This window comes from Gopherus evgoodei, unplaced genomic scaffold, assembly GCF_007399415.2.
Source record: "Gopherus evgoodei ecotype Sinaloan lineage unplaced genomic scaffold, rGopEvg1_v1.p scaffold_98_arrow_ctg1, whole genome shotgun sequence".
Lineage (NCBI taxonomy): Eukaryota > Metazoa > Chordata > Testudines > Testudinidae > Gopherus > Gopherus evgoodei.
This window is the reverse complement of record NW_022060119.1, coordinates 152,644-177,714: the sequence shown is the minus strand read 5'-3', so window position 1 is coordinate 177,714 and position 25,071 is coordinate 152,644. Positions and strand designations below refer to the sequence as shown.

The 25,071-nt window shown below is 58.4% G+C and overlaps 2 protein-coding genes across 5 annotated transcripts; one reads left to right on the top strand and one right to left on the bottom strand.

Annotated features, from left to right (window-relative positions):
* Positions 1-1,460: 1,460 nt before the first annotated feature.
* IKBKG (inhibitor of nuclear factor kappa B kinase regulatory subunit gamma) lies at positions 1,461-12,625 on the bottom strand. Of its 3 annotated transcripts, none has more exons than XM_030548324.1 (15): positions 12,530-12,625; positions 12,016-12,219; positions 10,074-10,285; positions 9,752-9,835; positions 9,334-9,462; positions 6,232-6,296; positions 5,852-5,914; positions 5,450-5,573; positions 4,524-4,642; positions 4,202-4,354; positions 3,945-4,041; positions 3,691-3,840; positions 3,463-3,605; positions 3,110-3,171; positions 1,461-2,978 (listed from the first exon to the last, which is right to left on the bottom strand). In XM_030548324.1, the coding sequence occupies exons 2-15, from the start codon at positions 12,197-12,199 to the stop codon at positions 2,821-2,823; spliced, it is 1,743 nt and encodes a 580-aa protein (XP_030404184.1). In that variant the 5' UTR covers positions 12,200-12,219; positions 12,530-12,625; the 3' UTR covers positions 1,461-2,820. The 3 variants fall into 3 exon arrangements, with proteins under 3 accessions (XP_030404184.1, XP_030404185.1, XP_030404186.1); XM_030548325.1 differs by having other exon boundaries at positions 12,343-12,610; XM_030548326.1 differs by lacking the exons at positions 12,016-12,219; positions 12,530-12,625 and adding an exon at positions 11,859-11,980.
* A 287-nt stretch (positions 12,626-12,912) lies between these two features.
* Positions 12,913-25,016, top strand: G6PD (glucose-6-phosphate dehydrogenase). Of its 2 annotated transcripts, none has more exons than XM_030548327.1 (13): positions 12,913-12,981; positions 13,719-13,858; positions 18,149-18,186; positions 18,289-18,397; positions 18,623-18,840; positions 19,012-19,170; positions 19,359-19,484; positions 20,224-20,317; positions 20,714-20,900; positions 22,219-22,454; positions 22,806-22,882; positions 24,502-24,594; positions 24,926-25,016. In XM_030548327.1, the coding sequence occupies exons 2-13, from the start codon at positions 13,739-13,741 to the stop codon at positions 25,014-25,016; spliced, it is 1,548 nt and encodes a 515-aa protein (XP_030404187.1). In that variant the 5' UTR covers positions 12,913-12,981; positions 13,719-13,738. The 2 variants fall into 2 exon arrangements, with proteins under 2 accessions (XP_030404187.1, XP_030404188.1); XM_030548328.1 differs by having other exon boundaries at positions 12,971-13,039.
* The last annotated feature ends 55 nt before the right edge of the window (positions 25,017-25,071 follow it).

The following is a 25,071-nucleotide window of genomic DNA, read 5'->3' as shown; positions in this document are numbered from 1 at the left end:
CATTCAAAAACCAGTAGAACACTTCAGCCTCTCTGGCCGTTCAGTAACAGATTTCAAGGTGGCAATTTTGCAACAGAAAAGCTTCAAAAACAGACTCCAACAAGAAACTGCTGAACTTGAATTGATATGCAAACTAGATACAATCAATTTAGGCTTAAATGGAGATTGGGAATGGCTGAGCCATTATGCACATTGAATCGGTTTCCCCATGTTAAGTATCCTCACAGCTTCTTGTCAAACTGTCTTAAATGGGCTATTTTGATTATCACTACAAAAGTTTTTTTTCTCCTGCTGACAACAATTCATCTTAATTAATTAGCCTCTTAGTTGGTTGGGCAACTCCCACCTTTTCATGTCGCTGTATGTGTATAGCTCCTCACTATATGTTCCATTCTGTGCATCTGCTGAAGGGGGCTGTAGCCCACAAAAGTTTATGCTCAGATAAATTTGTCAGTTGCTAAGGTGCCACAAGTACTCCTGTTCTTTCTCCTCATATGGAAACCATTCCATGCCCCTAATCAGATTGGAACAGCAGGGTCCCTGCCACTGTGACCCCAGAGGCCACTTGCATGGTGATGTGCTTTGCTGAATGGGCCTGGCTTTTAAACATCAACGTATAAACCAGACTTTTTATTTAAATCTCCCTAGCGATAACTGCAACTGGAGAGAGAGACTGGCCCCAAAGTGGGGGGTGGAGAGAATGTGGCTCTGTCACTTTAGAGGAGGACACTCACAGGAGGGGTGGGGAGTGCTATGGTGGGGTTCACTTACGCTCTTTATGCTTCAGAAATTTGGGGGGGGGGGTGTGCCTGTGATGGTTGATGTAAACTGTATGTTGGGAGGGGTGTGGGGGGTGCTAGGTGCTTCCAGTCAGGGTCCAGTGAGGGCAGAGGGATGGACAACAACACAGAGTGACACCAGATAAGGCTCAGCGCTGGGCTGCAGGGGGCTGCTAATAGAAGCACCCACTGGGCTCCTGCCCCAGGTGCCTCAGCCAATGAGCCACAAGCAAAGTGAAGCAAGGTTCCTGATTGGTCTGCTATGTACCAATGGTCAGCTAGTCATTCCCAGTGGCCTTGATTTCCCATTATGTAATGCCCCCCACCTCCAACCCGCCTGGCTGGGCCCCTCATGCAGGGTAGGGAAAACCCCCACCACTGGCCAGACTTGCTGCTCCAGGGAGAATCAAATTGCCAAGCTTGGAGTCCAGGTGTGGTTTCATTAGGGCATGAGACATAAATGCTGCAAAGCAAGCAGCTGACAAAGAGCCTTGAAAAAGGCTGTGCATGAGAAGATGCTTAGTACTGTTTTTTTGTGAGCCACATATCCTCTATCTGAACTCACCTAACGCCATAAGCTTGCAACAGGAGGCTATACTCAGTGTAGGCAGTACTTTTTTTTGGCTAATCTATAGGATGGTTTGTTAGTTTATAAACATGTTAGACATAAGACTCCACCAGTTGGTAGCTTCCTAATTTTACTTTTTTAAGGTTAATTTAAAAAGTACTTCCAAAAGTGACCAGTGTTCATAACCTTTTCAAAGAGAGCAATTAAACTGGAAATTTTCTGCCAGAACTGGTGGCAGCACTCCCACTCAGGCCTCAACAGTGTGTGTAGATGGAGCATAGTGGCAGCTTATTCACTATTTCACAAGACTTGAATAGTAGTGGACTAAGGATTGACACAAGTGACCCAGACCCCCTACTGTCTGCCCTGATCTGGTGCTTAAACAATAAGGGGGCCAGGGCCAGCTCAGCAAGCACATGCTTGTGCCGGCAATTCAGCAGACCTCCCGCTGAATTGCCACAGATCGCACTTGCAGCTTTTTTTGGGGTGGGGGGAGCTGCTTGGGGTGGCAAAACCCCTGGAGGCAGCCCTGAAGGGGGCCCAGTTGCCAGATGATCCATAAATGCAAACAAATTCTCCTTAGAAAGCATAGTGCTTGCTACACACCGTGTGTATGTAAAACAGCTGCCCTTGGGATTAATCAACATTGAATTTTATTTGCCATCTTGTCTTCCCCCCTCCCCTCATTAGTGCCAGCTCTTGTGTTTTGGATATTTCTGTTGTTCCATGGTAAAGGAAGGCAGACCTGGTGATTGTGTGAATCTAGCTCAGTGTATAAGCACTTTAACAAAAAGAAAATACCAGGTATTTAGAAAAGGGGAAGATTCTCCATGTTGTGGATGCTTTAGCAACACCAGGAAGGGGGCTTAATACAGCAATATCCATAAACACAACTCTCCTCCCTCTGCATTAAGTTTCAGTAGAATTTACTTTAAGGCAAGAGTCTGACTTTGGGAGCAGCACATGGACCATAATGTTAAATAACCAGAGCACAGTGTAGAAGGAAAGCAGAGATGCTGCGATAGCCTGAAACTGAGCAGGGGAATCTGTCTTCACCACACTCTGCAAATGCTTAAAAGGGAGATGAACAGTGAAATGTTCCTGCCACCCCTCTTTGCCCCTCCCCCAAGTGCTGCCCAGCTTGAAGGGGTTTCCATTATACACAGGGTTTAAAGTTTGGTTCAGTAGCTTTCAGGACCCCTGCTCCCCACCACTAATCTGTTAGTCTCTACAGATTGTCAAATCCCTGAATTACAGCAGATCAGGTACATTCAGTTTCACATAAGGCAGAGACAATGGTGCAAACCCCATCCTCCCCCATGGTACCCACTGTCCATTCCAACTGGCTCAAGACAGCTGTGAACCCAGGCTGCAGCATTGTGTCACAGAACAGCAAGTGCCATGGGGGGAAAGCAAAGAGTGGAGCAGGCTGGGCACCCCCCTCGCATCCAGCCTCCTCCTCCTTCATGGGCATCACTTGATACAGTCCATCACATGGATCTGCAGGGTATCCATGTCCGGAGCTTGGTACTGGCACTTAGGACAGCAGAAATCCGGCTGCTCCTCGTGGATACTTTGCCTGCACCCTGCAGCTGGCAGGGGTTGGAAAGGTACTGGAGCCATGTTGTAAACTAGGGGGAAAGAGAGAAAAAGTTACTGTCCCAACAATTGGCACCTTCCCACACAAGAGCCCACTCCTCTGATGCCCCCTACAGGCCTGGGCCATGAGCATTCCCCACCTGGGGAGAGTTTCAAGACTCACCTGGTTGGGGAACAGGTGGGCGCCCCTCCGAATGGCGGTTCCTCATCTCCTCCATCAGAGTCCTTTGCAAAATAGCAAGAGGTTGCGGGGGGGGGGGGGGGGGGGGGAAGGGGTGTCAAAGCAGAACTTCAGCATCCCTTTCCTCCCCCTGTGAGCATTAGAGAGAGGCTCAAACCCCCATGAGATGCAGGGCAGTGGGCATGGCTGGGGCTGGTCACCAGCATCTCATGCTGGCTCTCCACGGCAGCTATCTGCAGATTCATCTAGCAAGACAGAAAGCTGCACTGAGCTGACCCACGCACAGGGCCCCCAGGCCAAGGGGCAGGTATTTGTATGACAGAGAGAATGCTCACCAGGTGGCTCCATTAGCATCTGCCTTCAGCTTGTCATAGTCCCGCCGTAGCTGCTCAAACTGTTCCTTCAGATCCTCGCGCTGCTCGTGCAGCTTCTCCCGGGCCTCGCGCTCCGCTAGGAAATCCGCCTTGTAGATATCGGCCTGCAGGGGAGGAACCAGCAACCCTGCCCTTCAGCAGCTGCATGCACACACACGGTTACCCCCCCCCCCATCCCCCTGCACCCACCTGGGCCTTCAGCACAGGGATGGTCTCCAGCATAGCCTTGTGCTGCTCCATGTCCTCCTTCAACTTGTCAATCAGCTCCTGCTTGGCCACCAGTGCCTCCTCAGCCTGCTGCAGCTGCTGCTGCAGCTCCTCCAGGTGCAGCTCCATGCCCTGGAGTGGGGGAGAGGCCCACAGAACACTGAGCAGCAGGGAACACAGGGGGCAGGGCAGGGGCCAAGCAGCCCCACTCCTCCCCAAACCAGCTCTAAACCCACCTGGCTCCTCTTCTCGCTCTCTAGGCTGGATTTCACGTGCCCGTCGTAATCCTGAAAGAGCTGGTGATAGGCTGCCTGCAGCTGGGCCAGCTTCCTCCTAAGGGATAATTGTGAGGTTAGAGGCAGCTCCTCACCCCACTCTGCTCCCATGCTGCCCCAACTCTCCATCCCACTCATCTCAGTGGTACACTCCCCCAGCCCCCCAGACAAACAGACGCTCCTCTGCTCCATGGCCCCCGTTCCCAATGCTCACTCACTTCTCCTCTGTTGCGCCCTGTCTCTCCACCCGCAGCGCTGTCTCCAGGTTCTGGGCCTGCATGCGCAGCTGGTCCATCTGCACGCTGTGCTGCTTGTGCAGCGCCTCAGCCTCCTGCTCCAGCCTGCAGCACCGCTCGGTAGCAGCCTGTGCTCTGCCGCACCGGGCAGGGGAGAGATGCCAACGTTAGCAGGGGTCTCAGTCCCACGTGCCCCCTAGAAGGCTAAGGCCTGTATCCGACCCAGGTCACATCAGTGGCTGCAGCTAAACGAACTTGCCACCAGCCCCAGATCGGGGGGAAATTCACGGGTGCACACACTCACTTCTCCTCCAGATCCCGTTTCTCCAGCATACAGGTCTCCAGCCGGCTCTGGCTCTCCTGCAACTCCCCCAGCAGTGAGGTCACCTGGGCTTTCACCGAGGTCCTGTCCTCCGTCAGCTGCTGCAGGGAGGGAAAGGGACCACATCTTAGCCCAGGCCACCCCGCCTGGGGGACCTAGATCCAGAGAGAGGGTGAGGCTGCTGCAGGCTGGGATGGAGCCCCCACCCTTTCCCACTTCCCTGACTTCTTGGAGGAGGAGCTGATGTCGATGTGTTTGCACATGTGGGTGGATGACGAAGCAGGAATATCCTGAAAATGTTTGTGACTGATATGCATGGCAGTGACTACTGGACTAGAGATCGCTACCCTGTGGGGGAAGAAGAGTTAAAAAGCTGCTCCTGGGTCTGCGCAAGGAACATGAGGTGGGGGGGGCATCACATGTAGGGGTTGCTGGAGGACTGGCTGCAAGTGACCCATGTCAATGGGAGCCCAAGGACTGAACAGTTAACACCTAACAGCAGCAAACTCCAGCAGGCAGAGCCTGGGGACTCAGGAAGTTCTGCAGGAAAGACAATGGGGCTGGGTTAATAGCAGGTCTCACAATTGGCTTCTCTCTGCTAACCAAAGGGCGTCCAAAGCTGCCCCCAAGTGACTAAACCCAGTTCTGTTTGGAGAACGCCTGGCTGCCGGGCATAATTGGCTGGGGCGTATGGGTCCCTGCAGAGTGTAAAAGTCTCTCCCAGGAGCCTGTCTCAGAAGGCCAGAGCCTGGGGTCTCTGTGATGCAATAAAGCTGCCTGGCCTCCCCTGATGGAAGAGGGGGACCCCTTGGGGGCAGGGAGCATGCTTACGGGGTTCCTCTGAGGGGCTGTTTAAAGGCTGGGGCCTAGCATCCATCCTGTGGGGCCGTGACTTGGGCTGCACTTACCTCCAGCTGTTTCCTCAGGGCCTGAAGCTGCTGCTCAGCCTGCTGCTCAGCCTCCTGTGCCCTGGTTCCCAGCTTGGCCATCTCCTCCCGCACCAATGCCAGCTGCTGCTTCAGTCCCACTCTCCTGCCAGGGAACCCGCACAGTGAGCAGGTGATGGATCAGCACCCAGAGGCCCCCACGCTGAGTGTTCTGCATTCCCTTCCCATCCACCATCAGCCCCCCGCTCTCCTGAGTGTCCCCCACTGACCCACTCCATCCCCCAAGTGCTGAGAACACCCTGCATCCCACCTCCCCTCATGCCCACACACAGCATCCCACAGCCCCCTGCGTCAGCTCCTAACCCACACACAAGCGCCAGCGCCGTCCCCAGTGGCACAAGTCCGAGCCAGGAAGCAACTTACTCCTCCTCTGTCTCCTTCAGCCTCCTCTGCAGCAGCTCGCCTGCATCCCGCCTGCTGCTGGGTCTGAAAGGACATGCGGGGCGATGAGGGGTACCCGGCAGATCCGAGCCCAAGGGGACTGGTGCTCAGCCCCTGGGGAGCTCTCTGCTCCCCTCAGTCACAGCCCCCCTGCCACACACTAATCAGTCATTCCTGTCACGAAGGACATGGTCCATGGTGTGCACACAGGGGGATCCCTGTTGTTCCCTCTGCAGAACCTGCCCCCTCTTTCCCCCACAATGGGGAAGGGACACCCAGCCTGGGGGGCAAGGGGGTCTGGGCACCAGCGGAGGTCTCCCAGCCTCATTGGATCACCCCTCCAGCGCATGAGCTGCTCTTACCCGCTGTCCCCGCCGCCCTGCAGGGCCTCCAGCTCCACCGGCCTCTCCAGCTGGACCCCATTCTCCTGTGAACGACACTGGCACTACTGAGCCACAGCTACCACCAGAACCAGCCCAACTCCCGCTGCCCCCTGGGAACCGGTCCCAGGCTGAGTAGGGCCAGCCTGGCATCCCCAGGAGCCCAGGTCTCCCTGCCCAGCACAGGGCACCCCAAGAAAGGGGTCCCATTCCCCGTCCCAGAAACAGGGCTCACCTCATTTCTCCCAGCACCTCTATGGCTGGGGCCCTCACACATCCCTAGGACCTCCCCCAGAACCCTTGATTCTGTAAGGACGTGGGATTTTTTGATGCCTCGCTGTACCTCAGTTCCCCCCCCCCACATACTTTGAATTGCTACCCAGTTTGCGGGGGGAGGGGGTCAAGTTTTCTCTGGGGCTGCGCAGGATGGGGTGGTAGGAATGGTTCAGTAAGGAACCCGCTGAAAGCGACCCAGATCAGTTCAGCACCTAAGAACACAGAAACCCCTATGGCCGGAACACTGACACATAGCATGCCATCACCCAGAGGAAGGATGTCCCCCCAGCTCGCCCCCCTCATCAGGGAATCTGAGCGGAGAGCAGCTGGAGAACAAGGTACTGGGATGTGGCTGGCAGGGGATAAAGTGCTGGTGTGCAGAGTCTGGCAGCTCTCATCTGGGGCTGAGAAAGGGGCACAGACAGAACCTGAAGTGAGGCCCACTCCACCGTGGCTGGCGAATTGTTCTGTCCTGGTTTGATGGACTATGTCTTAACCTTTGTTTTTCTGTGTGAAGGTAAGGAGGCCCCACGTTGGGTTACAGGTGACTAATGAACCCAGCTTTGTTCTGCAAATCCTGCCTGGGCACATTAGTCCCTGCACAGCATGACAGTCTCTGACCAGGAATGTCTCTGCTGGGCAGAGCTCACAGCGTGAATCAGGCATGCTGGAGCTCCAAGAGCCTGCCTCTGCCAGGGGTAGGGGGTCTGGCACGCTGAAGGGGTTCCTCCACGGAGCTGACATCCTGCTAATTGGCAGAGTATACGGAGGCATTACAGAGATCCCCCGAGTCTGGCGTTCACATTCTAGTTCACCACGGAGCCTCCTATCCAGTGAAAGCCTATGTCACACTGGTCATCACAAGCTTTGTGAACAGCACACGTGGCTAGCAGAGATGATTGTGACGTTGCACTCCATATGATTCTATGAAAATGTGCTAATGAATGTGAATATAATGTAACTGGAATATGCTTCATGCAAAAGGTCTCATGTAAGGTATCACTACAAAGCTTATAACCTATTGAGTATGGTCATCCTCTTTGTATAAATGTGTCATTCTTGTATATGAAACTACGAATATGGACTCTTGATGGCTCCCTTTAACCAGGACAATTGGTTGTAAATGGCTCTGTTTACTTGTGAGTCTTCCTGTATACCTATGTGCTGGCAAGTGGGCAATAAAGGCCTGGTCTACACCATGGGGGGCACGAGCTAAGTCCGTCTTAAGTTATGCAACTTCAGCTACGAAAATAGCGTAGCTGATGTTGATGTACTCAGAGCTACTTACCGCGGTGTCTTCACTGCGGTAGGTCGACTGTTGACGCACCCCCGTCGACTCCGCCCACGCTTCTCACTTTGGTGGAGTACCGGAGTCGACGGGAGAGTGCTCAGCGGTCGATTTATTGTATCTTCACTAGTCGCGATAAATTGACCCCTGCCGAATCGATTGCTCCGGAGGTAAGTGTAGAGTTTTACAGTGACGTGATCACGTCACCTGAACTGGAATCCATCTTTAACCTGGTGCTTTTCCATTCAGAAGGAGGGGTAGGAACCCAGAGAGGGACAAAGGATTCCCGCCTTGTGCAAAAGATATATAGGGATGGAACAGAACAAAGGGGGCTGCAGTCAGTCATGAGAAATCCCCTAGCTACCACCTGAGCTGGAACAAGGACTGTACCACAGGAGAGGATTGGGCCCGACTAGAAAGACTAGTCTATGAAAGAAGCTTACTGCAATATCTCTGGGGGTGAGGTTTCATCAGTTTCTTACCGTATTAGGCTTAGACTTGCGTGTTTGTTTTATTTTGCTTGGTAATTTACTTTGTTCAGTCTGTTACTACTTGGAACCATTTAAATCCTAGTTTTTATATTTAATAAAATCACTTTTGTTTATTAACCCAGAGTAAGCGAATAATACCTAGGGAAGCAAACAGCTGTGCATACAGTGGAGTCGCATCATAGGCACATTTAACTTACACGATTTTAACTATGTGCACTCGGCGAAGAAAACAAAAAAGAGAAAAATAATTTAAATACTGTATCTGTAGTGCAGGTGATTCCACACGCCATTCCACTCAATGAGCGTTTGACTATACATGATTTTCGCCTTAAGGGCTGACTTTGGAAGCTAATCACCGCATAAGATGCAACTCCCCTGTACCTCTATCAGTGTTACAAAGGGCAGACAATTTATGAGTTTACCTTGCATAAGCTTTATACAGAGTAAAACGGATTTCGGTTGGGATGTGGATCCCATTGGGAACTGGGTATCTGGGTGCTGAAGACAGGAGCACTTTTCTTAAAGCTGTTTTCAGTTAAGTCTGCAGCTTTTGGGGGACATGCTTCAGACCTGTGTCTGTGTTTGCAGCAGGCTAGCATGTCTGGCTCAACAAGACAGGATACTGAAGTCCCAAGCTACCAGGGAAAATGGGCTCAGAGGTAGTCTTAGCACATCAGGTGAAAGTCCCAAGGGGTTTTCTGTCATCTGTATCCATGATGGGCAATGATGTTTTTAAGGCCTCATTTTAAAGCAAGGGTGGGCACTGGGGGTTCCTTTGGGAACAGTTGGTCTGCTAATTCTGGGAGCATCCAGTGGATCAGGGGCTGGGCACTCAGGGGGATGCTGGGCCATTGCTAGCCTGCGTGTGATGAGGAGAGGCCTGGTGCTGCCCATGGCCGAAGCCAGCAGGGAGCTGAACCCTGACTGGTCCAGACAAGGGCAGGTGGGAGCGAGGTGCCCTGTGACCCTGGGGAGAGATGGGGGCATTACAGGTAACATTCATATCCCCCTCCCCAACCAGTCCCTTACCTTGACCCTCACACCAGCCTCTCCTGGGGGCTGCACCTGCTGCTGGATCTGGGCCTGCAGAGCCCGGTTGACCTCCTGGAGCTGCTCCAGCTGCTCCTTCAGCAGCTGCAGGTTCTCCGGGCCAGGCGCCTGGGGGAACGGGGAGAGTGAGGGACAGACACCACAGGCTGCTCTCCTCCCCACCCCCCAAGCCAGTGCTCCCACCCCACCCCCTGCTGTGAGAGGCCAGGGCTGGAATAGCCAGGAGCTCCTCCCAGGCCAGAGGGCCCCTGATGGGCCTTTTTCCTTCTACTCTCTCACTAGCACAGCTGTGGATGAGGCAAAGAAGGGGCTTTTGGAGGTGGGGTATTCTGTTCCTCAGGGAATTGGGAGCTGGTTTAGATGAGATTTCCCCACCCCCCAGACAAGTGAGTCTCACCATCAGAGGCTCAGCCAACTCCTGGGTCAGGGTCATAGTGTCCGCCTCCTCTGGCTCAGGGATCTCCTTCTCCAAGGCGCTCGGCTGGGAAGTTGCAAAAGAGTCAGTCATCTGAGAAGAGGCAGCTGTCCTGATCTACCTCCCGACGCCCCATGGCCATGCTGCAGAAAGGAACTGGGCCAGGGGAACCGCGAAGAGTTCAGTGCCCAGGTGAGACCCCCTCCTGGGCTTGGTGTTAGGGGACGATGGCACAGAATGCCCCTGCAAACCCCCTTTCCCCGTGTGTGTGTGGGGGGTGGGGGAGAGGAAGCTCTCCTGATACCTGCTGTCTTCCCCTGAGCTGCTCCACCTCCCAGAGGGCCTGCTCCAGTTGGCACTTCATCTCGGTCCGCTCAGCATTCAGCTTCTCCACCACATCCCGGGCCTCCCGAAAACGGAGCATCAGGAACTCCTTCTCCTCACGCTGTGCGGCCTGGAAGCACAGGAACTCCTGGTAGCGCTGCCGCAGCATCTGGTTACTCTGCCGAATGGCCTCTGCCTCAGGAACAGCGAGAGTCTTAGCCTGGTACTGGCTGAGTTCCTACCCTCCCCCTATGAGGGGCACACCCCTTACTGGCTCTCTGGCCCCATCCGTCTCTCTGGGACCAAGGGGGAAGTTTGGTAATGTGTATGATGCCCATGTGTGCCTCAGTTTCCCTCTCCGCTTGACATTGCTGTGCGTGGCATGAATAGGTCACTCAAGGGCTGGCTGACACCCACACATGGCCATGGAGGATGCAGAAAGACAACAGGAGCCCCGATGGGCAGAACATGCCAGGTCACATCTGGCAACAACCCAGTAGGAGGAGGTATTCTCCTACCCCTAAGCCCATTGCTTCTTGTTCTGTCCTCAGAGGTCCAGGAGAACAAGTTTTCTCCCTCTTATTCTCTATCCCCTTTTTAATGATTCCTAACATCCTGTTTGCTTTTTGACTGCCGCTGAACACTGAGTGGATGTCTTCAGAGAACTATCCACGATGACTCCAAGATCTTTTTCATGATTACTTGTAGCTGAATTAGCCCCCATCATATTGTATGTATAGTTGGGGTTATTTTTTCCAATGTGCATTACTTTACATTTATCCACATTAAATTTCATTTGCCATTTTGTTGCCCAATCACTTACATCTTTTTGAAGTTCTTCACAGTCTGCTTTGGTCTTAACTATCTTGAGCAGTTTAGTATCATCTGCAAACTTTGCCACCTCACTTTTTACCCCTTCCTCCAGATCATTTATGAATAAGTTGAATAGGATTGGTCCTAGGACTGACCCTTGGGGAACACCACTAGTGACTCCTCTCCATTCTGAAAATTTACCATTTGTTCCTGCCCTTTGTTCCTTTTCTTTTAACCAGTTCCCCATCCATGAAAGGATCTTCCCACTTATCCCATGACAACTTAATTTACGTAAGAGCCTTTGGTGAGGGACCTTGTCAAAGGCTTTCTGGAAACCTAAGTACACTATGTCCACTGGATCCCCTTTGTCCACATGTTTGTTGACCCCTTCAAAGAACTCTATAGATTAGTAAGACATGATTTCCCTTTACAGAAACCACACTGACTTTTGCCCAACAATTTATGTTCTTCTATATGTCTGACAATTTTATTCTTTATGATTGTTTCAACTCATTTGCCCGGTACTGACAGACTTACTGGTCTGCAATTGCCTCGAAGGCCACGGGCCTGCCCCTGTAAACTGTACGGGTGCTTGGGGCCCAGCCCATGGAAGGGGTGACTCCCAAGGGACTAGTTACAGGCTCAGTCATAGACCAGACCCTGTGGATCCATGACATTGTCACCCACTCCCCTACAGGCAGCAGAGACTAGCCACAGCACGCCCCAGCCCTTAACCCCCTCCCCCCACGGGCCATGGGGAGCAGGGAACAGCCCCAGCGCAGCATATCCCAGCCCTTAACGCCCCCCATGGGGAACAGGGAGGTGCTGCAGTGCACCCCATCCCTTGATCCACCCACTACAGGCCACGGGGAGCAGGGAACAGCCATAGCACAGCACACTCCAGCCCTTAACCACCACCCCCCATGGGGAACAGGGAGTGGCTGCAACGCACCCCAGCCCTCGACCCACTTGCCACAGGGAGCAGGGACTGCCATAGCACAGCACGTCTCAGCCCTCAACCTGCTCCGGCAAGCAGGGACCAGCCACATCGCAGCACTCCAGCCCCCAGTCAGGAGATGAGGCCTCCAGGGGGCCCGGCTCTTCCTCACCCTTCAGGTCCTGGTTCTCGGCCAGGAAGCGCTGCAGGGCCTCATGCCCGGCCAGGTCAGAGGGCAGCTGCCAGGCTGCCACCTTGCCCAGGGACGAGTCCTCGCCCAGGGCTCCACAGTCGCCACCAGGGCCCCCACTTGGCTGCACCATCTCGCAGCTCCGGCGCTGCCGGGTCCCGTTCATTCAACCTGGCAGGTCCCGGCCTGCAGAGAGAGATTGCGGAGGATGAGACCCAGGGGCGCCAGCCAGATGGTCCCGGGAAGAGCGCAGACACCTGGGCCCCTTACGCAGCACTGGGGGGAAGCTCGGACGCCCGGGTCCCTTACCCGGCGCGGGGGCGGGGGAGAGCTCGGACGCCCGGGTTCCTCGGTCGGCGGGGGGGGGGGCGGGGCTCGGACGCCCGGGTTCCTCGGTCGGCGGGGGAGAGAGCTCGGACGCCCGGGTTCCTCGGTCGGCGGGGCTCGGACACCCGGGTTCCTCGGCCAAAAGTCCTAGTGTCTCGTCTCGTCTCGCCCCGCCCCGCCCCGCCCGGCTCGGCTCGGCTCGGCTCGCACTTCCCCTTCTCCCTTCCGGGATCGCGGCTCCCCGCGGAAGTGCTGCCAAAGGACCCGGAAACGGAAGGGACGCTTGGCGGCAGGAACGAACCCCATTGAGAACCGGTCCGACACGGCACCGTTTCCGCCTCGCTAGGTGTCATGGCGGGGCCAGGGCGAGGCCGCCGATTGGCAGGGCGGGGAGGGGGCGTGGCCGGTAGAGGGCGGGGGCGGGATGGGGAGCCGGGGCAGGGGGCGGGGGCGGGGGCGGGGCAGGGAGGGGGAGCCGAGGCAGGGGGCGGGGCCGAGGCAGGGGCAGGGGGCGGGGCCGGGATGGGGACCCGGACAGGGGGCGGGGCCGAGGCAGGGGAAGGGGGCGGGCCCGGGCGAGCCTTGGGCAGGCGGTGGAACGGGAGCGAGACCTGGGGACCGGTAGGAAGCGCGGGGGGTGGTGCCGGGGGATTAAGAGGCGGGGAGCTGGGTGGCGAAGGTATGTGAGAGCTGGGGGCCGAGGAGCTGGGGGCATGTGGGAGTTGGGGGGCGGGGACGTGGGGGCATGTGGCAGCTCGGGGCAGGGAACAGGGGGAGGTGGGGGCAGGTGGGAGCTGGGGGGCAGGGAACAGGGAGTGGGGGCCATGTGGGAACGGGGACCCTGGGGGTGGGGAGCTCTGGCGAGATCAGGTGCAAGGGGGGCATCGAGTAGTGGGAGGGGGTCAGGAGTTAGAGGGCACTGGTGGGTAGGAATAGGAGCAGGGGGACACTGGGGGGAGTGAGGGCACTGGGAGGGCAGGAGGGTGCTGGAGGGTGAGCAGCAAGTGGGTGTGGTTAGCTGGGGGGACTGGAGCTAGGTGTCACTGGGAGAAAGACTGCAGGGGATTCTGGTGTCTGGGGCTATACTTGGGGCAGGACCCAGCAGTGACCCCTCCCCCCGTGCCTGTCCTGGGATTTCTCTTCACATCCCCACTAGGCCTCATTTTCATCCCACCCCACCCCCTGCCATGGGGCTCCTCTGTCCTGCAGCTCAGTATCTGCCCATCCTGTTGGACAAGCAGAGACCTGTTGCCCTGCTCCCCTGGGTGCTGGCTCGGGGAGCCACAAACTGGGCCAGCTCTCCCAGGGGCGGGGAGTCCAGCTCACACAAACCAGCCTGGTCTCTCTCTTGCTCTTAGGGAGCAGCAATTCAAGCACCATGACTCTTCAGCGGGAGCTGAGCCGCTCGCAGGTGTGCGGGATGATGCGTGAGGAGCTGTGCCAGGGCAAGGACTTCCTCCAGTCTGACACCCACATCTTCATCATCATGGGGGCCTCGGTGAGTACCCATAGCCCAGCCTGGAGCCATCCAGGCAGGTGCCCCATGCCGGCGCCTTCTCCTGGAGCGCCTGGCCCATGCAGCGCCTCCAGCCTTAACCCAAGTCACCAGTGCTGGAGTCTGCATACAGTCAGCGCTGAGAGGGGACAAGGAGCTCCCTGTAGGTCTCTCTGGAGCACTGAGTGAGGGGATGGATCTGGGCAGCGGGCCTCACGGATGGACCCAGATCCCCCTCAGAGGGCTCTGTGTTTCCATGGGCTGGGACCCTGAAATCCCTCTGGCCCATGGCTCTGGGGGCTGTGGGAAGAATGATCTTCCCCTGGAGAGACAGCAGGCCTGAAGCACCACATGGCTGCAGGCCTCCAGCCTCCCTTGGGGCTACTCGGGTACTGCCACACGGGGCTCGAAGGAGAGGGCAGGGATTTTACCAGCTGAGATAATTAGTGCTGATGGCTGCAGCCAGGCTGCCCAGCACCAGGCGCCGAGTGACTCAACTTCCTGCACCGCGTTGTGTAACACAGGCAGCGATTACAGCTCAGTGTGTAACCTGGCTCCAGCAGCAGCAGCTTAGGGGGTGGGGATCTAATCCCTGTAGGCACAGATCAGGTTTAGCTGTGTGCCCTGCCATGCGGAAACGCAAGGCCTGGGTGCATTGCTGGTGCTGGCTGTGGTGATGACAGTGCTGGGGGGGTAGGCCATGGCTTGGCCAAACCCCCCTTATCTTGATCCTGTGAGCAGTAGCAGGATTTCAGCAAGCAAATGTGTGTGACTGAGATCATCCCGGTGCCCTCAAATTCACCCACCACCCCAAATTTGCCCTGACACTCCCAGATGCCCCCCAAATGCCCCACCCCACAGTCATCCTTTAGGCCCCTGAAACCACCCCAGCCTCCCCACACTTACCCCAGTGCACCCCTAATTCGCTGAAACTGCTCCAGTTCCCTCTCCAGGGCCTTCACTTTAACAATTTTCTACCTCGCTTTCTGGTTCCCTCTGCTCTCAGAGGGGCCGTGATGGTGACACTCACGCTGTGGGATCTGTGGTGTTAGCACAAGGAGTAGTGCCGGGCGCTGCGGAGTCTCTGTGTACAGAGGAGAGTGAGGCTGTTCTAGCCCCAGAGCTGGTGGTGGGTGGGCTTTGTCCTTGTGCAGCCAGTGGTGTGTGGTCACGTGGATGTGGCTATCGCTATAAGTCCTGGCACAGATGAGCCCCAGGTAGCTCTTACCTCCATGTAGGTGGGTACGGTCAATGCTACACCGCTCATCCTTGCTAGCTTCATAGAAGTAACTCTCTCTTAGCTTGTGGCAGCGTGGGGCATCTAGTCCAACACGTGTGTGTCCCAGGCCAGAGACTCTCACCCATTTCGGCCACTGGTTATCCAGTACCTTGTGTGTGGCTCCAGCATCTTCCAGCAAGGTAGCCCGGCTGGACTGGGAGGCAGCAGAGACGGAGAAGCCATCGCTTCACTCTGGAGTTTGTTCCGATGGCTAATCATCCCCATAGGTGCCCTATTGCTGGACTGAATTTCTCCAGCTTTGGCTTCCCTTTCCCGGTGCTGGGGCTGCCTTTTTCCTCAGCGCTGGAATCAGTCTTCCCTTTGAAATGCTAAACAGATGAAGCCCTTTAGGGCTCCTGCATTTTTCTCCAGCCTTTGAATAATTTTTCTGGCTCCTTTCTCCCCCCTCTGCAATTTTTCCACAGCCTTTTTAAAACGTGGCCACCAGAACTGGACACAATATCCCAAGGCCGTGTCCAGTGGTAAAATCCCCTCCCTGCTTCTGCTCATGGCTGCCCTGTTGATACACCCCAGGATCCCACGAACCCCTTTGGCCACAACATGGCCTTGGGAGCTCAGGTTATTCACTAAGCCCTCTAGGTCCTCCTCAGATTCACGGCTTTCCAAAGCCTGCTCCCGTGCAGTGGGCTCCTTGTTCCTAGGTGTGTAATGCACACCTTTCTTTGCAGAGATTGTGGCCGAGACGGACATCACACGCACTCCCCCCACCCTATCCCGAGTGGGAGCAGGGTCCCTGTTACGCTGCATGCTGTATGGACACACAGTCCCTATGCTGTAGTGGGGAAACTGAAGCATAGAGCGATTTGATGACTAGTCCAAGGTCATACAAGGCAATTGAACCCAGGAGCCTGGCTCCCCTTCCCCCAGCTTCATGTGTAGTGGGTTAACCCCAAGTTAGTGGAGCCGATGCCCTCCGTAGCCCCTCTCACATCAGGGAATCATGGGTAGGAGCTAGGTGTCCCCATGCTATGAGCCAGGCCGGGGCCAGCTGTGTGGGGGGGCTGCTGCTGCCATCCCTTGGGGTCTCTGTGGGTCAGGCAGGGATGGCCCAAGCTGAATCCCTGGCACCTGCCCCTCCACAGCAGAGGGAGGGATGAGAAAGCCGGCTTATCTATCACAAACACTGATAAGGACTTTCCTTGGTTTCCTGTTCATTTCCCAAGGGCTTTGTGTGGGGAAATGGGCCAGGTTCTGGGGGAGCTGAAATCTGGGACACAGAATGAGCAGAAGGTGGTGTCTGGCTCCAGGGCAGGACGGGTGGCAAACACAAATGTCCTTGCTGTTGTGTGTTGGGGAGGGGAGCTGTGGACCTGCTGGTTCGGCTGGCCCGGACACCTGGGTGTCACTGGCTCATTTTCACCCCTAGCTGACCAGAGCCCTGCCCAGCCATTTCCTGGCCTGGGACTGACATCCCTACTCTATATGTGTGTTTGTGTGTATGTACACTGACTTGCTCCAAGCTCAGACACCTTCTGCCTGGGGCACTGCCCCTGCTGAGTCATGCAAGGGAGGAAGGCAGTGACTCACTATTTTGTTTTGTCCCCATCTCCCTCTCTCTGAACCAGTTTGCATTGAGTTGGGCTGGTGGGTGAAGCCAACATGGGATAAGAGCAACACTAGGTCAGGCTGGGAGCCAGCTCCCGCCTCCCGGGGCAAACTTACACAGCCCTCTGCCAGGCTGGGCCTAGCTGAAAAGGAGGAGCTAAGCCACTGCAGTTGCTGAATGGGGCAAACGGGTGGGATGGGGGGTGGTGACTCTGCAGCCAGCAGAGAAGCCCTCAGAGCTAGACCCTTGGGGAATTAATTGACCCACCTAGTGTGATCCTCCCTGCTCCGACACCTGTGTCTAACTTGCCCCTTAGGTCCCACTGTGTCTGCACCCACCTCTCTGCTCCCCCATGTTCAACCCTCTCCAGAGCTCCTGCTGCATCTGCACCCACCTCCCTGTTTCCCCCCCCCCGTGTCTAATCCGCCCCATAGGTCCCACTTTCTGCAGCCACCTCTCTGCGCCCCCATGTCTGACCCTCTCCAGAGCTCCTGCTGCATCCGCACCCACCTCCCTGTCTCCCCACCCCACGTCTAATCCACCCCATAGGTTTTGCTGTGTCTGCACCCACCTCCCTGCCCCCTGTGTCTGACCCTCCCCAGAGCAGCATCCCAAGGGGACAGCCTGGCTCTACAGAGCCCCCAAACCCTCAGGGTGGGACAGACAGACGGAGATCCATCCCCATACATAACATGTGGCCCCATCTGGGGGACGTCCCTGCCGGCACAGACAGGTGTTTGCTTGCACTGGCTGCGCAGACAATGAGCCCGTGTTGTCAGCCTGCATGCACAGACTTCATGGTCAGCCGGAGAGCGAATAAGACTGTCTGTGTGGCTCAGGCCGGGGAGTCGCCCTGTCACCCCTGCACTGAGCCGGTGACCGGTTGGATCCCGTTCCGTTCTCTCCACTGCCCCTTGCACCAAGAACAGCCTTTCTTTTGGGTGCTGAGCCTCCATGATTCAGCAACTCCCTGTTTCTTTCGACCCAATCAGCCTGATCTGCCCCTCTCCTTCCCCCCCCAACCCCAAGAGCAAACAGCACCCGTGCCAGGATGTGAGGCCTGGCACAGAGCCTGCAAGTACGCCTGCCTGCCTGCTTGCAGCACTGTGGCAGCTTAGCTCAGCTCCTCTCTCCTCTCTTTACCCTGGGTAAAGGCCCAAGCTGCAAAGAAAGGACGTGTGAAGGTATGGGTAGACCTGGGGGGACTGTGTCCTGCAGAGAGGGGTGGGGAATTGGATATGGGGCCTTTCCCCTGTAGGGGGTGCTGGCTCTGATCTGGCTCCAGAGCAGGGACTGCCTGGCTCAGGGGGGCAGGGAATCGGGCACGGGGCCTTTCCCCTTTAGGGGGCACCAGCTCCCATCCGGCCACAGGGCAGGGAGGTGGGAATGGGGCACAGAGCCTTTCCCTGCCTGTTTGCTGCTATGACCTCCCCTTTGTCTGTTCCAGGGTGACTTGGCCAAGAAGAAGATCTACCCGACCATCTGGTAAATCCCTCTTCCCGCCCACCCCACCAGGCCGGGGCTGTGTGGTGGTACCTGGCGCCTCGGTGGTCTGGCGTCGGGTGACCCCACTGAACTCTCTTCCAGGTGGCTCTTCCGGGATGGCCTCCTGCCCGATGACACATACGTGGTGGGCTACGCCCGCTCCCAGCTCACTGTGGCCGACATCCGCAAGCAGAGCCAGCCCTACTTCAAGGTGTGGCCCCTCAGCCTGCCCACCAGCCCCTCCAGAACAGGGGAGGGCCTGGGGTCCCCAGCCCTGGGGGGGGCAGTGTCTGGGGTACAGTTCCCCTGAATAGTGCGGGGCAGGACCTTTATCCCTGGGATTGGATGGGGTGTGTGGCTGGGTGTCCCCCGGTGCCTTAGCTGACTGGAGGGGCCATGTCCCTCAGCTGATGGCAGCCGCGTCCCCTCCCCCTAGGTGGAGCCAGATGAGCAGAAGAAGCTGGAGGAGTTCTTCGCCCGGAACAGCTATGTGTCGGGAACCTATGACCACAGAACCTCCTTCCGGCAGCTGAACGCCCACCTGGACGCACTGCACAATGGGGACAAGGCCAACCGGCTCTTCTACCTGGCACTGCCCCCTAGTGTCTACGAGCACGTCACCCGCAACATCAAGGAGTGCTGCATGGGTCATGGGTGAGAGATGGAGGTGGGGCAGGGTCTAAGAGTGAGCGCCCAGGGGATGGGGTCAGAGCACAGGCCTGGGGTGTGTGAGACCCTCATGGGATGGAGGAGAGTTGTGGGGGCTCCAAGGTTCCTCTGTAACTGCAGCCACGTTTGACACTGTCTGCTCTCCCCTCCCCTCAGGGGCTGGAACCGCATCATCGTGGAGAAGCCATTTGGGAAGGACCTGGAGAGCTCCAACAAACTGTCCAATCACATCGCGTCGCTCTTCCGGGAGGACCAGATCTACCGCATTGACCACTACCTGGGCAAGGAGATGGTGCAGAACCTCATGGTGCTGAGGTGGGGCTGGCTGGGAGATGGGGCAGAGCCGGGGGGAGCATGGCTGGGCCCTTTCCCAAGGGAAAAGCTGCACGGGTGGCGGGGGAGCATTAAAGGCCCCTCGCCATCTGTCAGGGTGAGACCCCCACCCCAAAGCCTGCCAGCATGGGAGCTCCCCCCGTCAGACAGGCTCTGCGTCTCCCTGGCAGGTTTGGGAACAGGATCTTCGGCCCTGTGTGGAACCGGGACAACGTGGCCTGCGTCATCCTGACCTTCAAGGAGCCGTTTGGCACGGAGGGGCGAGGCGGCTACTTCGATGAGTTCGGGATCATCCGGTGAGCAGGGCAGGGGGCCCCTGTCCTTGGTGTGGGGGTGGCAGGCAGAGCGGTGCTGGCTTTTCTGCTGGAGGGGTGGGGGTAGAGATGGTAACGGCTGGGGAGAGCGAGAGGATACCCAGGCCAGCTGGCACTGACCCCCTCCTCCTGCTGGGAGAGAAGGATCCAGGGCAGAGGCTCTCAACCTTTCCTGATAACTGTATCCCTTTCAGGAGTCTGATGTGTCTCATGTACCCCAAGTTTTACGCCATTTAAAAACCACTTGTTTTCAAAGTCCGACATAAAACTACAAACATGGCACAGTACAGGATTACTGGGAAATTGCTGATGTTCTCATTGTTACCACAGAATTATAAAATAAATCCATTGGAATATAAATGTTGTACTTTTAGTTTGTACTGAAGTTGCTAGTGCTTTTTATGTAGCCTGTTCTGAAACTAGGCAAATATCTAGATGTATTGATATACTCTCTGGAAGACCTCTGAGTACCCTCAGACGCACATGTACCCCTGGTTGTGAACCACTGATCCCGGGCAGTGGGGGTGGATGGAGGAGAGGTGGGATCATCCTGGGGGGCTGGACAGGAGCCGTGCTGGGGTGGAGAGTCCCACGCTGACCCCTCCCCCTGCTGGGAGGAAAGGATCTAGGGGATTGGGGGTGGATGGAGAAGACAGGGGATTGTGCTGTGGGGCCGGATGGGGCAGTGATTCCTGCACTGACTCCTCTCCCCTCCCGGCAGCGATGTGATGCAGAACCACCTGCTGCAGATGCTTTGCCTGGTGGCCATGGAAAAACCGGCTTCCACCGACTCAGATGACGTGCGGGATGAGAAGGTGGGTCACTGCATAGGGACCAAGCACCCCAGGCCCTGGCCCAGGGGGCATCCCCCTTGGCATAGAGTGCTGGGACCCAGGGCAGGGCCTGTGCCAGGAGATATCCTGCCCTCCCACCCCCACCCCTCCAGCTCTGTGCTTAGCTGCTCTTGTCCTACTGGATTGGGTCGAGATGCTGTCTTGTGGCCCAGAGCTGCCACTGCATGTGTCTGAACCAAACTAGCTACTTCTCTGGTATGATGGCGCTGACCCTGTGCTCCCCAGTCCTTCTGCTGTCACTCTCCGAACTCCGTTACCCTGGGCTCCTCCCCTTCCTCTGCTGCTCGACAAGCAGCCCAGCGCCCTCCCTGGCCCCCGTGGTGATGCTGGGGCCTAAGCCATCTGTCTCCGCTGCAGGTGAAGGTGCTGAAGTGCATCTCGGAGTTGCAGCTGGGCAATGTGGTGCTGGGCCAGTATGTGGGGAACCCCGATGGGGTGGGCAAGGCCCGGAAGAGCTACTTGGATGATCCCACTGTCCCCACTGGCTCCAGCACGGCCACCTTCGCTACCGCTGTGCTGTACGTGGACAACGAGAGATGGGACGGTGAGCAAGCATTGTGGGGGGGTGATCAGCAGGGAGTGAGCCAGCGCCATGTGGGGGTAAGCGAGTGCCGGGGGCGAAGGGGCTGGGGGTGAGCCAGCGCCATGGGGGCATGACCAGCGGGGGAGTGAGCCAGCGCACAGGAATAGGGGGATGAGTGAGCATCATGGGGGGGTAAGGAAGTGCTGGGGGGGAAGGGACTGGGGGAGTGCCGTGGGGGGCATGAGTGAGCAAGCGTGGTGGTGGGATGAGCAAATGTTTGGGGGAGTCAGTGCCGGGGGAGGGAAGGGGCTGCGGGATGAGTGCCGGGGGAGGGAAGGGGCTGCGGGATGAGTGCTGTGGGGGGGAAGGGGCTGCGGGATGAGTGCTGGGAAGGGAAGGGGCTGCGGGATGAGTGCTGTGGGAGGGAAGGGGCTGCGGGATGAGTGCTGGGGGAGGGAAGGGGCTGCGGGATGAGTGCTGGGGGGGAAGGGACTGGGGGAGTGCCGTGGGGGGCATGAGTGAGCAAGCGTGGTGGTGGGGATGAGCGAATGTTTGGGGGAGTCAGTGCCGGGGGAGGGAAGGGGCTGCGGGATGAGTGCCGGGGGAGGGAAGGGGCTGCGGGATGAGTGCCGGGGGAGGGAAGGGGCTGCGGGAGTGCCATGGGGGGCATGAGTGAGCAAGCATGGTGGTGGGGGTGAGCGAATGTTTGGGGGAGTCAGTGCCGTGGGAGGGAAGGGGCTGCGGGATGAGTGCTGGGGGAAGGAAGGGGCGGCGGGATGAGCGCTGGGGGAAGGAAGGGGCGGCGGGATGAGTGCTGGGGAGGGAAGGGACTGGGGGATGAGTGCTGGGGGAGAAGGGACTGGGGGAGTGCTGTGGGGGGCATGAGTGAGCAAGCGTGGTGGTGGGGGTGAGCGAATGTTTGGGGGAGTCAGTGCCGGGGGAGGGAAGGGGCTGCGGGATGAGTGCGGGGGGGGCTGACTGGCGGGGATGTGAGCGACCGCTGTGGGAGGCATGAATGAGCGTCTGGGGGTCAGTGTCGGGAGATGGGGGTGAGCACCGTGGGGTGGGAGCGAGTGCCTGGGGGCCAATGCCATGGGGAGGATGGGACAGGGGACTGATCCTGGGAAAGAACTGGACGGAATGGGATGGGACGGGATGGGGTGGCCCCAGGCGGGACAGTCCTGAATGGGACAGGAAATATATGATGCCCTCACCTCTCCCGCAGTGTTACATGCTGGGGAGTGTCTCTCTCTCCTACACACCCCGTCCCTGCCCCATGTCTGCTGTCATGCTATTGGGGTGGGGAGCCCTAGCTCTGTCTCTAACTTGTCCTCCCCAGGCGTCCCATTTGTGCTGCGCTGTGGTAAGGCCCTGAATGAGCGCAAGGCCGAGGTGCGGCTGCAGTTCCGGGACGTGCCGGGCGACATCTTCCAGCGGCAGTGCAAGCGCAATGAGCTGGTGATCCGGGTGCAGCCCAATGAGGCCGTCTACACCAAGATGATGACCAAGAAACCTGGCATGTTCTTTGACCCCGAGGAGTCGGAGCTGGACCTGACCTACGGCAACCGCTACAAGGTGTCAGACCCAGGGCCCCACCACAACCACCCCCTCGCCCCCCCCGTCCCCCACTTCCCTAGGAGTCGGAGCTGGACCTGACCTACGGCAACCGCTACAAGGTGTCAGACCCCGGGCCCCACCACAACCACCCCCTCGCCCCCTCCCCCCCAGTCCCCCACTTCCCTAGGAGTCGGAGCTGGACCTGACCTACAGCAACCGCTACAAGGTGCTGCCCCCCAGTTCCCATCCATCCCCGACCCCCACTGCCCGAGGAGTCAGAGCTGGACCTGACCTACGGTTGCCAAACCAGCCCCCCCATCCCAGCTGCCTCTTCCCAACACAACCCCAGGTCACGTCTCATCTCCCCAGGATGTGAAGCTGCCGGATGCCTATGAGCGACTCATCCTGGATGTCTTCTGTGGCAACCAGATGCACTTTGTGCGCAGGTGGGTGCTGGGCCTCTCCAGCCCTGATCCCCAATCCCCAAGAGCCCCGAGACGGCCAGATGCTGGGCCTATCCGGCCCTGATCCCCCATCTCTGATGGCCCCAAGCGTCTGGGTGCTGAGCTCAATCCAGGCCCTGATCCCTGTCCCCGGGGCAGCCAGGTGCTGGGGCTGGATCCATGCAGACCGGGGCGGGTGGGTGCTGGCACCTGGGACCATGGGGAGCAGCTGGGTCTGGGCAGGGCAGCTGGGTGTTGGCGCCTGGGGACTGTGGGGGAGCGGCCTGGTCTGGGCAGGGTGGGGTGGGTGGGTAGGTGCTGGTGCCTGGGGACCGTGGGGGAGTGTCTGGGTCTGGGCAGAGTGGGGCTGGGTGGGTGCTGGTGCCTGAGGAGCGGCCTGGTCTGGGCAGGGCGGGGCTGGGTAGGTGCTGGGTCTGGGCAGAGCGGGGCTGGGTAGGTGCTGGTACCTGGGGAGTGGCCTGATCTGGGTGGGTGCTGGTGCCTGGGGAGCGGCCTGGTCTGGGCAGAGCGGGGCTGGGTGGGTGCTGGTAACTGGGGACTGTGGGGGAGCAGCTGGGTCTGGGCAGAGAGGGGCTGGGTGGGTGCTGGTGCCTGGGGACCGTGGGGGAGTGTCTGGGTCTGGGCAGAGCGGGGCTGGGTAGGTGCTGGTGCCTGGGGAGCGGCCTGGTCTGGGCAGAGTGGGGCTGGGTGGGTGCTGGTAACTGGGGACTGTGGGGGAGCAGCTGGGTCTGGGCAGAGCGGCCTGGGTGGGTGCTGGTGCCTGGGGACCGTGGGGGAGTGTCTGGGTCTGGGCAGAGCGGGGCTGGGTGGGTGCTGGTAACTGGGGACTGTGGGGGAGCAGCTGGGTCTAGGCAGAGCGGGCTGGGTGGGTGCCGGTGCCTGGGAAGCAGCTGGGTCTGGACAGAGCGGGGCTGGGTGGGTGCTGGTAACTGGGGACTGTGGGGGAGCAGCTGGGTCTGGACAGAGCGGGGCTGGGTGGGTGCTGGTAACTGGGGACTGTGGGGGAGCAGCTGGGTCTGGGCAGAGAGGGGCTGGGTGGGTGCTGGTGCCTGGGGACCATGGGGGAGCGTCTGGGTCTGGCAGAGCGGGCTGGGTGGGTGCTGGTGCCTGGGGAGCAGTTGGGTCTGGGCAGAGCGGGACTGGGTGGGTGCTGGTACCTGGGGAGCGGCCTGGGCTGGGTGGGTGCTGGTGCCTGGGGACCGTGGGGGAATGTCTGGGTCTGGGCAGAACGGGGCTGGGTAGGTGCTGGTACCTGGGGAGCGGCCTGGGCTGGGTGGGTGCTGGTGCCTGGGGACCGTGGGGGTCTGAGCAAGGCGGGGTGCCCTGGGGAGCGGCTGGTGCCTGGGAAGCGGCCTGGTCAGGGCGGCGCTGGATGGGTGCTGGGTCTGGCCAGAGCAGGCTGGGTGGGTGCTGGTTGCCATCCCAGTGTGGGACAGACTCTCCCTTTAGCATGGGATTGCCTCCTCCTGTCCAGCACTCACAGGTTGCGTCCACCTGCTCAGGATGTGATACTGGCTGTCGCCACCCCCCCATGTTGTCCCCCGTTCCTCCCCCCCCCCCCGGTTGCCACAGACACTGATGCTGCTCCCCTCACCCCCCAGTGACGAGCTGCGTGAAGCCTGGCGCATTTTCACTCCACTGCTGCACAAGATCGAGTCTGAGAGGATCAAACCAATACCATACTGCTACGGCAGGTGAGGGCCCAGGGCACTGTGCTGGACTCCCGGGCAGCAGACAGGGTGGGCACTGGGCAGGGGGGGCTGGGCGGCTGGCAGGAGCCCTAACCCTGGCCAGAGAAGAGGGAGAGATGCTGTGGGGACTGGCTGGGCACAAGCCTGACTTAGGTGGGAGTTAAGCTGCCAGAAAGGCGAGTCTCCGGCTGGAGCTGCGGAGGAAGGAGGTGAATGATTGGGGAGATGGTGGGGAGGGCTGCCCTGCCCCACCTCCCGTAAGGACCCTGTGCCCCACACTTTTTTCGATAGGGCTGCCTGTGGGCGCTAACCTGGGGGTGTTGCTCTTTCCCAGCCGGGGCCCACCTGAGGCGGACGAGCTGATGAAGAGAGTTGGGTTCCAATACGAGGGCACCTACCGCTGGGTGAATCCGCACAAGCTCTGAGCTGGGGGCCAGCTGCTGCCTCCCCAAAACAACCCTGCTTCTCACCCTGGTGGGG

Bases quoted from the DNA above. Each gene is read 5' to 3' on its own strand.
- IKBKG (XM_030548324.1), bottom strand. From the start codon at position 12,199: ATGAACGGGACCCGGCAGCGCCGGAGCTGCGAGATGGTGCAGCCAAGT. The intron at 10,286-12,015 runs GTGAGGAAGAGC...TTCCTGAGGCAG, and splicing joins CGAGAACCAGGACCTGAAGG to AGGCCATTCGGCAGAGTAAC. The intron at 9,463-9,751 runs GTGAGACTCACT...CCGTTCCCCCAG, and splicing joins AGTTGGCTGAGCCTCTGATG to GCGCCTGGCCCGGAGAACCT.
- G6PD (XM_030548327.1), top strand. From the start codon at position 13,739: ATGACTCTTCAGCGGGAGCTGAGCCGCTCGCAGGTGTGCGGGATGATG. The intron at 20,318-20,713 runs GTGGGTCACTGC...TCTCCGCTGCAG, and splicing joins ATGACGTGCGGGATGAGAAG to GTGAAGGTGCTGAAGTGCAT. The intron at 24,595-24,925 runs GTGAGGGCCCAG...GCTCTTTCCCAG, and splicing joins ATACCATACTGCTACGGCAG to CCGGGGCCCACCTGAGGCGG.